General features: G+C 37.4%; 1 protein-coding gene and 1 long non-coding RNA gene across 5 annotated transcripts in view; one reads left to right on the top strand and one right to left on the bottom strand.

Annotated features, from left to right (window-relative positions):
* The first annotated feature begins 1,455 nt into the window (after window positions 1-1,455).
* Window positions 1,456-7,617, top strand: LOC121518312. Its single transcript, XR_005992644.1, has 2 exons — window positions 1,456-1,559; window positions 6,846-7,617. It is a non-coding gene; the product is annotated as an uncharacterized LOC121518312 (long non-coding RNA).
* Window positions 2,188-11,549, bottom strand: part of b3glctb (beta 3-glucosyltransferase b) — a 29,271-nt gene continuing 19,909 nt past the window's right edge. For all 4 annotated transcript variants that reach the window (XM_041800545.1, XM_041800546.1, XM_041800548.1 and 1 more), the window contains 4 exons: window positions 10,723-10,822; window positions 10,209-10,328; window positions 6,855-6,999; window positions 2,188-5,555 (listed from right to left, as the gene is read on the bottom strand). In XM_041800545.1, coding sequence (XP_041656479.1) covers window positions 5,421-5,555; window positions 6,855-6,999; window positions 10,209-10,328; window positions 10,723-10,822 — 500 coding nt within the window. In that variant the 3' untranslated portion in view covers window positions 2,188-5,420. The remainder of the gene's footprint in view (window positions 5,556-6,854; window positions 7,000-10,208; window positions 10,329-10,722; window positions 10,823-11,549) is intronic.

Raw genomic sequence — 11,549 nt, 5'->3', positions numbered from 1 at the left:
CTCCAGAATGCCTTGATAGTCTTAGGATTTTATTGTACCCTGCAGATTCAAGACACTGTGCCAGATGCAGCAAAGCAGCCCCAGAAGATAACCGAGCCTCCTCCATGTTTCACAGTAGGGACAGAGGTCTTTTTTTTGTATGCTTAATTTTTGTGTCTGTGAACACACACCTGACATGACTTGCAAAAAAGCTCCAGTTTTGTCTCATCCATCCTAAGGAAATTCTCCCAGAAGTGTTATGGCTTGTAAATATGCATTTTGGCAAATTTCAGCTGCCCTTTTTTTATGAGTTGCTTTAAACAGTGGAGTCTTGGAAGTTGTTCTGGGCCCTTAGGTTAGCATTCGTATTATCTGTCTCTGCAGTTTGTCATCAATTTCCCTCTTGCAGCCACGTCCAGGGAGGTTGGCTACAGTCTTGTGGACCTTAAACTTCTGAATAATAAATGTAACTGTAGTCACAGGAAAATCAAGCAGCTTGGAGATGGTCTTTTAGCCTTTACCTTTTGCTTGTCTATAATTTTCTTTCTGATCTCCTGGGACTGTCTCCTTAGCTTTCTGTGGTCCATGTTCAGTGTGGTACACACCATGATCCAAACATCACAGGGACTAATTTTCACCCTTTAAATAGGCAGACTGACTGATTACAGATTTGAAGACACCTGTGATGCTAATTAGAAGACACACCTTAGTTTAACATGTGGTCACCCTATGGTCACATTATTTTCAATCTTTTCTAGGGATTCCATTATTTTAGTCCAGGCAAGTTCAGTAGATTATTTAAAATTATTCTGATGAACCACTCTTCAAAAGCCATGTCTGATTTTCATTAGTTAATTTTCAGTAATTTTTTATTACTTTTGTCAGTTTTCAAGTCATTTCAGTCAACATTGTGGGTTTGTCTTTCTTAGTGTGTGCAGTGTGACACAAAAGGCAGACAACGGGTTATTAAAAGTTATCCTAGAAGGATAATCACTAAACCACAAGTGATTGATGGAAGGAGGAAAACAAAAGCTTAAGATAAAACCTAGCCCCAAAACAAAACAAACAAAAAAACTCTGCTTCTTGATAATATTGCGAAAAGGGGAAATAAACCACTGCTGCCACGCAGCTGAAAAGGAGCACAAACTTCTACGGAGACTGAGAAAACTATCTTCAGAAGAAACACAAAGATCACAAGACTGTTGTGAAAAGGAGAAACAAAAAGGCTGGTTAATAGTTTCCGGCACCAACAAACTGGTTGTTCTCATAAAATTTACTGAAGAGATTGTACTGACAATGCTTATGCAACCTTAAACTTTCCAACTCAGAGGAAATAACACAATGAGATGCTCTCAATACTCCTGAAGATGAGATAATTAGTCAGCACAGAGTGCTGCAGCCCAAGAGTTTAAGTAAGTTTGCCACACCTGGCCCCAGTTAGTGGCAATCAGCCACACACACCTGGCCCTGCACTGATTGACTCACACTCAGTGGCTGTTTTCGAATTGGCCTACTGAAAGCAGCAGTGTGGCGCATCAGCAAAGGTAAAGAGCAGGCGGATCGGTGACGCAGGTAAAAAGGTAATGGCACTTTTTGTAACCGTCAGCCAACTTTCGCATTTGTTCGCATACTGCATACTACATTTGGGCAAATCAGCTAGAATAGTAGGCGAGTTCGAAAACAGCCAGTGAGTTACCAGGCTGATCTTTCTCGCACAAGCCTTTCAGCAATATAGTGGGCCTTTTTATGCTTCAACTTTTCCACTATTTAATCCAAATCATTCATACTTATGATGTCTTGTTTTCAGACACAGCATTAGCAGTTGGGCATCAGCCAATCAACATGCAGCATTCACAGTCCATCTCTCAGAAAAATTCCATTCTTGAGTAATTTTTGATTTTGCTGGGAGATGCCTCCTTTAGCTAGCTGACTAATAATAGTGCAAAGAAGCAAGCTAGCCAGCGTAAATGAGAAAAAAGGAAAGCTTAAGAGGTGAAGATCATATCTTTGATGACAGCAGTGTTCCTGTGTCTTTAAAAGAAAATGTAAAAAATTTGTTTTTCTTTGTAGTTTTTATTTAACCATAGTGGAGCAACAGCAGAATCCTGATATGAAGGGAACTTATTTAAAAAAAAAAAAAAAAAAAAAAAAAAAAAAACATTTGAAAGTTAAGTAGAGCAAAGAAGAGCTCACTGACGAGCTAGTTACAACAGTGTCTGCTTTCCTAAAATCTGAGCTGTTATCTTCTGCTCAAACAAAATGACAGAAAAAGAATATTTTATTGGCAGTTCAATAAGTAACATTTAAATATCATCCCTCAGTATTCTGATTACTTGTACTGAAATATGTTGTCTCTGAAAGCACAAATACACAGTATCTATAACAACATGTAATGTGTTGAGCATCACACAAAGCTTTCATAGAGAAGCAGTGTTTGTGGGCTGTCTGTCCCCCTGTTACTATGGTTACAGTGTCACAGTGACATGTCACTCAGGCACTTCATAACATATGTGATTCTGGTCTCAAAGAGTGTGACATGTGTGGAATAAAGAAAGAAACAGGAAAAGAAAAACTAAATCTCCTTTAATACTGTGACTGAGCAGTATCAGCAACCTTTGAAATCTGAAAGACAAAGACAGAGAGTAAACATAAAAACCTCCTACCCTGTTACAACATGAACTTTTTTATAACAACAAAGCAAAATTTTGTAAAAAAAAAAAAAAACAAAAAAAAAAAACCTTCATATCAAACATTTGGCCATGTTTATTCAAGTGTAGAAAACTCAGACCGTGTCTGGGGTTTTAGTTAAGCCCCAGATAAAGGACAAATGGTGAATGGCAGGCATTATTTTGTGTTTCTCTTTGTGTTTTTAAAAAACAGCATCTACCCCACAAGTCCTGTCAGTCTGCTGGGAATCCATTAAAGTTTTTTGTTAAACCCAGTGAATATTTTGTTTTAAATTATTAAAAAAGTCTAGTTTACTTTGAAGAGATGACAGGTTTTCAGTGTGTACTTGCATAAAACCCAGGTGCAAAAATGCATTTAAATACATGTTTATGTCTGTTGCTGTAATTACAGGTCCAGTCTGGTCTTCACACATACACAGAGATTTGTGTGCATAGGACAGGAGTAAATTAAACAAAGTTGAACTCAAAGTTTCAGTTAGGGACTCACTTACACAATGACATCCCATTTGGTCAAACATGTAAACAGCAAATACATTAAAACATGTCTGAAATTATGTTTGGCTCTACCTTTTTATATAAAACATACAGTACATACATAGGGCTGAACGGTTTATAGTTTTACAACCGTGATGGTGATGTGTGCATGCAGAATCGTTGCATCACAGGCCTAAATGTTGCAATTTCTGTGTGATCGGATGTAAACCAAAACCGCAAGTCTTCTTGTTTTCAAGACTAATCTACTTTAAAGTCTACCTGATATCACCTTCTGAAGTCAAAGAACTGAGCATTGTGCACACAGAGTCTATGTGTCTCCTTTATGCAGGCTACATGTGATACTGATGCTGTCACAGATACAGCAGCATGACTCTCCAGGCAGATGCTCAATTACAGGAGGCTGTTCTTTGGGTTTTCTCTAGAAAACGACTTAAAGACCCAAAGTAGAAAATTACATTATTGCTGATTTAAAATCTAAATACTGTACATAAAATGCACTTCACTGATACATTAAAATGTAGTTTATTGGGGAAAGAATTGCAATATATTCCACAGACAGAAAAAACTATTGCAATGTTGGTTCTTTTCATTTTTTCATCGTTCAGCCCTTGTACATACATACATACATACATACATACCGCACATACTGCACATACATACATGAGATAATTTCTAAGAAAACAACATAAAAAAATCTCGAGAAAAATATTTTGCAAGGAAATAAGCATGTATCAAAAAGTCCCAACTGTTCTGTAAGTTTGAAAAATGTTAAATTCTGCTTCTGATGTTTCATCCATTTCTTAAGATTGTTGACTGGGAGGGAAATAAAATCAGACACTAAATTTAGGATGTGCTGCATTGTATGGTATATTGCATATATCGAAGGTTTTTTTATTTTTGTTCTTGGCATATTTTAGTTACAGTTTAAAATGTGGACCGTTGTTGTTCAATATAGCTATTTTCAATGTCTAAGAGTACATCTGTGTAGTAGATCAGACTGCTTTAAAATGCTTCTTTTTTATATATATTTCATGGCAGTGATTTATGCTATTCATGAGTGATATGTTCAACTGTTAAACGAAAGCAGGATCCTTTTTTTTCCTCAGAAAACAAAGAAAACGTGTAAAACAGGAAAAGACCGCTAAGCTCTCAGGGGGCGCCAGCATCAACACAAACCAACATTTCGTCACAGGAGCTTTAAAAGGTTTTTTAGCTCTCACTTTAGGATAAGTTCTTCCCTAGTTCGAGAAACTCTAGGTTAACTCACGGTGTTGTTTCAGGCCTTAATAATTATGCCTCTATGATGTTTCACCTTCACTATGAGCATCAAAAAAGTGTAACAAGTGGCAAAGTGATCCCCCTCTGTGCAGCTTCAGAGGCAGCAAGACAGGCCTTACAGCGGGGAGTGCCGCACTGTGTGTAAATGTGGAGCTCTTGCTGTGTATGGCTCATGCCATAATACAATGTGAATTAACAGACTGGGACACCAAATATTACACTGTCACAGAATCAATGTGAATGTCTTAAGGCGTAATGATGGCAGAGCTCAGTTACAGTGGGAATACACTGGGTGATGTACAGTGATTGTCATACAGATGAGGCAATACAGTCCTACTAAAAACATGTAAATTCCAAACACAGACAATACAAAGGTTTTAAGCAATCTATTTGAGTAAGGCCGTTATGTAATTTTGTACTGCGTTGTCTTTATATGCAAATGCTGCTTTCATGGCCTTGTCTTTATCACCAAACTTTCCGGTCTCTGAGAGGTCGGCTCACAGGGGGGAAATAAAATAAAACACCTGAGGAATCTGTTCACCAATACAGCACAGATTACTCTCTTTTTAACCTTTCTCACTTAGTTAAAACACTTAGGTTTTCAAATGAGGAATACATGACCATCAACACAAACATGTTCTTTCTTAAATAAAAGCCGTACCTGTCTGTAATAAACCCAACAGACTCTTTCAGCAGTCTGAGCACTTTTTGCACCGGTCAGGCTGCAACCAACCAGCAGCCAGCCATCAGGTTAGATTAAATAAATCAATTTTAAGAATAGCATTACATGACCAGCTTGTCTAGAGAGTTTAAAACTTTAAATAAAAACATGTTGCTGAATTATTATTCTGGGCTGCTCTATTACGCTGACTTTTTTCTGTCATTTGCATACTGTGGGATAAACTGTGAGATTGACTCAAATCTTGTGTGAACCCAAAGAAATCCTGCCCGAATGTCTCCTGGGTTGTACACGTAGTGTTTCTACAGCTCATTTCGTGGTTGTGTGTCCTGCAGCCAGTGTTTGTAGACGGCCACAGGGTCGATGTTCCAGTGTTTGTGGAACGAGATGGCCTGCTGCGAGGAGATCAGTGTCTCAGGATAGTCTTCTGGTCGAGCCTAAAATATCAAGAACACGTGGTCATTTGTCTGTGGTTTGTTAACAAGTGTCTGCTTAAGTACGCATTTTTTCAAGGGATTCGGAAAGCTGGAAATATATTTCACTATTGGTCCAGTTTTGGATAATCTGTTATTTTAGACTTGGTAATAAACCGGGTAGGCTGTCTTAGCTTAGAGCTTATGTTAAGAAAGACAAAAATTAAGTTTCAATCAGAGAAACAGCTGATAGTAACTACAGTTTTATGTAAGGCTAAGCCATGGGCTCAGCATAGATTAAACAATTTGAAAACTCATTTTCTGCTTTGCTGATTCTGTAGAGCCTTTTTTGATCACTGGTGTGTCTCATAAATATTACTTTGTTTTTAAAATGAAGCCTACTCTTAGGTCATGCAGGACACAGTAGTCAAATGCCCAGCCATTATCAGCTGGCCATCAGCTCGCCTCCCAGCTCCCACAGCCAATCACAGCTCTTTCTCTCAGCACAGTGTTGTTTCTGAATATGATGTACTAATCCCTAATCCCTGTTTGCATGAATGCTGATGCACTACACTGCTGCTGCTGGCAAAACTTAACCTCCTCCACCCCAGCCTTCTCCTTTATAGCATAAAGCTTGTTGCACCCTCATATTGAGATTCATGCTACTACATATTAATTGCTTTTGAACTAATTTTCTTGTCTTCAGTATGCATTGTCATAAATGTATCCATCCATATGGGGGTTTCTAGCCCTTTACTCCCTGGAAAGTTAAAGCATACTGCTTGACTAACCCAGAGAGCACTGCCAAGTAAAACTGTATATCCATTTTGCAATAAAATGGTTAAATATGTGAAAGAGTGTTCCTGAATAAACCTTTTTTGTTTAATGTATGGAGCAGATCTTTAGTTAAGTTTTGGTATTTTTCAGTCATCCACATATTAACACATTTAAAGTGCAGTCATAGACAAATCCATAACTCAATAATTCAAAACTGTACTGCACTGTGTTGTTGTTTTGCCTGCAAGTACATAGTTGTTTTCTAATGTTGATGTTGTACCAGGTGTGACATGTCCATGCATGGCAACATGGTTGTTTGCAGAATCTATCTTTACAGCGCAGATGCATATCACTGTCTCTGTAGGAAAATTATATAAAAAACTATGGGACAGCAGAACCAAATCTAGAGATAGTCATTTAGGAAACCCTGGCTTTATTTGATCTGACACAATATTTATATGCTGAGTAAAGAAAGGAGCTCTCATTTTTTAATCTATAGTAGAACAGGTGTTTATTTGTGCATTGTGTCTTTTAAAGGTTCACTACCTGGTGGAACAGCGGGCTGTGTGTGATGGGAACACGCAGTGCAGTGAAACACCTGCCCAGCACCATGTCATCAGGAGCATCATCACTGAAACAGCCACAACCGCTGGAGAGTAACAGAGACACCGCCACCCTGCTGAGCACCATCCTGCACAAACAGAAAACAGAAAAGCCGTTTTATGAATAAGAAAATCAACTGGAGAAAAATACAAAGCAGGGGATTGATATCAAGTGGCAAAAAATCCTAAATGTATGATGTTGATCCTCTTCTGTTGTCTTTACTTAAAAATCTGAGGTCCCACCAGCAGGTTGGCAGATTTTTTTTAACTATTCAGTTATTTACAAAAGGACTGTTCATAAGTATACCACGTTATTCATCACCAGAAAGCTCTGATTCTCAGGATTCTGAACATGTTAACCAGACCACGATAAAACAGCCACCGCAGACGAAATTAATGCATTTGTCAGACTACAAACAAAAGAAAACAATAAAATTGAAACAGCTCACCATTAGAAGCTCTCCTGTACTCTCCTGATCATAGTACTCAATCAAAACAGTCCTGCAACATCAGAAAAGGTCCCCACAACCTATTCAAGTAAAAATTTAGTCCAAAAGCAGGATTACATCCATAAAGATCCATGAACTGCTGTTATATTTATTCAAATTTGCTATTGTTGTTCTCAGTTGTCCACAATGTGCCAACCTCGAGTCTCCAGTTTGAAAATACCTGGTCTTGCCCTCATAAAAACTGGTGTAAAATCCTCATTTTCTGTTCTATTATTCTCATATTTAAAACCTGAACTAGCTAATGCTTTATGCTTTGGTCCAGTCATTAAGTTTTTTTTTCATTTAAGTGCTTGCAGCTTAATAGTCACAGCAAGCAATGTTTGAAATAAAAACATGATTTAAATCATTATCAACAAAATTCTACACAGAACTTAACATTATGTGGCTTACTGATAACTTCTGCTCTGGAAATTAAGATCTGACCACAAAATCCTGATAAGAGGCCATAATTATGGTTTGAATAAAATAAGGGAGTTTCCATTGTATAATTAATGTAACACAGGTAGGGTTTATACTGTTAGACTTATCAGAGATACTGTTTTTTGGATAGCTGTTTATATTCACCATAACATCCGTTATGGATATTCAAATATCGAGTTGACTGAACTTGATACTGGTATCCATACTATGAATTAGCAATATACCTTCAGTGACAATTGGAATGCTCACTTCTCTAGCTCTTATAGAAATAACAGCCCATACATCATTTACCTGATGTAGGTGAAGCCGCTGGCAATACAAACAAATGGGGGGGCTTAATCCCAAGCTAAGAGGCTAAGAAGCTAGAGCCAAGGGTTGATATACTGTGTTAAATATATCTTGTGGGGCACTGATTAGATTGAAATTACATTAGAATTAAAGACAAACAGTTACAAGCCTGAAGAGATGTGTCGCTTGTGAACAAGCCAGTTCTGAGAGCTGAAACTTTTCAACCAACAGGAGCCACCTCCCTCCTATTTTTCCATCTTTGTTGTTGTTTAATTGACATAATAAAGCCAAAATGATAACAATGAAGAGCTGTTTTGCAGCAAAAAGGCTGCATTTATGAATGAGCTGAGACAAATAATTTGGATCTCTAAAAAGACCCTAAATTCCCATCATTACAACCAAGGATGGAGGAACATACAGTCATGGACAAAAGTATTGGGACCCCTGGAATTTTTCCAGAAAATACACCATTTCTCCCAGAAATTGTTGCAATTACAAATGTTTTTGGGATACACATGTTTATTTCCTTTATGTGCATTGGAACAACACAAAAAAGCAGAAGAAAAAAGTCAAAATTGACACAATTTTACACAAAACTCAAAAAATGGGCTTCAGGTGTGATTTCTAGATTGTCAGCACATGTTACTGCCACAGGTGAGTTTAAATGAGCATTACATGCTTGAGATAAAATGATTTACCCACAGTTTTAAAAGAGTGCCAATAATTTTGTCAAACAAAGGTTTTTTTGAGGGTTTTTTGTGTTGTTCTAATGCACATAAAGGGAAAGGGGTATACCAAAAAATTTGTAATTGCAACAATTTCTGGGAGAAATGGTGGATTTTCAGGAAAAATTCCAGGGTTGCCAATACTTTCGTCCATGACTGTATATAAATTTCAGCCAACTCACGTTTGTAAATGTTCATCATAACACATTTGGCATCACATTTCAACTTCATCACCCCTGTCAGATTTATTTTACATGAGGAGTGATGAGATAACATCTTAAGCCCCACTTTGGCACTTACAGGTGGACGCTCAGGTGGAGGTGGGTTTAAACTAGAGCGCAATACTAACTCAGGGCAGAGCTGGCTATTGCAGAGCAGAGGAAGGGACTGGAAATCTTGCAGCTTTAAAAAAGAACCAAAAACTAGTAGGATGCTCGTCATCTGATTTGATTATGATGCATGTCAGGTGTGAAATCAATGTGCTCGGGTGTGACTGTATAAAAATGCTCCATTTTTGCTTTTAGTTTACTGCCAGACTACTCAGATTACTTTTGTTGACAGGTCAGCATTTAAAACATTGCATCTGAACTTTCAAACCAATACTAATGAAGGCCTCCTTGACCAGCTCAGTATATGAGAAATCAGACATTAAATCATCTTCAGCACACACTGAGGTGCCACACCTAGCTTTAAGGATTACCACTTGATTTTCAAAGGCAAAAACAGATGTTAATCTGTTTCAATTCAAAGTCTAAAAGCAGCCTTGACATGACACATTTCTTTACACCAAGTAGGAGAGAGTTATTGTAAAAGAAAGCAAAATATAAAAATAATAGATGTCAGGTACCAGTTGAGCTTCACATACTAAACACTTATAAAGCAATAAGGAATTAAGACGAGGTAACTAATATAAATACAGGAAAATCAATGAAATATAAAAGATGTTCCTTCAATTCACTGTAGACATTTTCTGCTGCATTTTAAAGGCTTTGCAATGCTACATCATTGCTCTTTTACTATAACTGTGTTCAGACATAAAGCAAACTTAAAAGGTGCTATGACTATGTAAAGTTAAAGGGAAGGCAAAAAACTGAACACTGCTGAAGTTCAAAACTCAGCAAAAATTTGCATTTTTCTTGAGGCTTTATGATTCAGAAGGTGTTGAGACTGAGTCGATAAAAGAGAGGAATGCAGCACTTGTTATGCATCGTTCGTTACCAGCTAACCTACAGTGTAACAGTTCTCTTCACAGTGGACACAAATACAGCCGTAGGGTCACAATGTAAAGATAGAAGGCCAGTCTGGAGACAACTTAACACATATAGCACCATCGCCTCCTTCCCCCTTCAGCCTCACCCTCCTCCTCCTGTGGTGTAGCTGTATCCATTCTGAACCAAGCTGTAGCCGTATCTCTCCCCCAGAATCACGGCTTCTTTTGGGTTGTAACAACGCAGCAGTCGTCTCAACCTGGGTAAACTTTACACAGAGAAGAATCGAAATACTGAGAGAGAGCACACTGATCAATCAAAACAAAAAATTAAGTCCTAACTACATCAGAAACCTACGAGGACTTTGTTGGATTGTAACATTGAAGACCATTACCAGCATTATAGACTTTTTAAAGTTTAAGCATAAATAATACCAGAGATTTTCTGTAATTTTGCCTGACTGAGCTTTTCACAGGTCTGTGTGGACATGGACAGATTTCTAAACCTGTGCTGAATTATACATAAAAACAAAAACACCTGCACAGCTTTAGGCAGAACATTTAAATAAATCACATCACTGTAGTAGGTGATACAAAGGACAAGTTTTAGCAGTTAGGCTGAATGTTTATTCTTATGGTTAAAAAGATCTTTTCTTCCCTTACCTGACAAGTGTATCATCATCAGCAATAAGGAGCCAATCAGCTTTTGCCACAGCTTTGCTCAGGAACCGCCTTAAGATTGCAAATGTCTTCCCACAATGCCCTGCAAAGAGATGACATAAAATGAGGAAAGACCAAGGCTGGGGTTTTTACTTCTGGTTTAAAGTTTATAAATCTTCATCTATCCCATGAGATCAAGCATGTTTCCTGACCTGGAGTAAACTTGAAAATGTCTGAGTTAGTCTAATTGTAATCTTACAAAAACAGACACTATTTACAGAGAAGCTGGAGAATCATTTAATCAAGAGGAAGTGACAGTACCTAAATAAAATTCATGATGGTTTCAACAGTACAGATAAACTTATACAGTAGTAGCAGTTTAAAAAATGACCAGGTTGGTACCAGATCACAAAAAAAATGTGGAGAAACAGGATAAAAAGTGGAGTTACCATCTCTGCCTTTATCATGCTTAATTTTTTTTTTTTAAAGTTCAAATTTATGTCATGAAAATGTTGCAGCTTGGACCCTAAATAGAATCAACAATTGAAGAAAGAGATAGGACAAAACAAACACAATAATATTTCAATTTTTCCTCGATAGCATGGATATTAATTTCTCTTGGAATTTCATGTTATCTTGGGAAAATCTAACCTTGCAAAACAGATGGATTTACCACACTCCATGTCTGTCATCAGGCAAATTCATCATTAAAATTTTACAGTGTCACAACTTTTTTTTTAACCAGGGTTGTATATGCTCACACAAACTACAGAAAAAAGTTCAATTAAAGGGGGCATATTATGCAAAATACACTTTTCTAGCAAAAATAA

Source organism: Cheilinus undulatus, linkage group 12, assembly GCF_018320785.1.
Source record: "Cheilinus undulatus linkage group 12, ASM1832078v1, whole genome shotgun sequence".
Lineage (NCBI taxonomy): Eukaryota > Metazoa > Chordata > Actinopteri > Labriformes > Labridae > Cheilinus > Cheilinus undulatus.
This window is presented reverse-complemented; position numbering and strand designations above follow the sequence as displayed.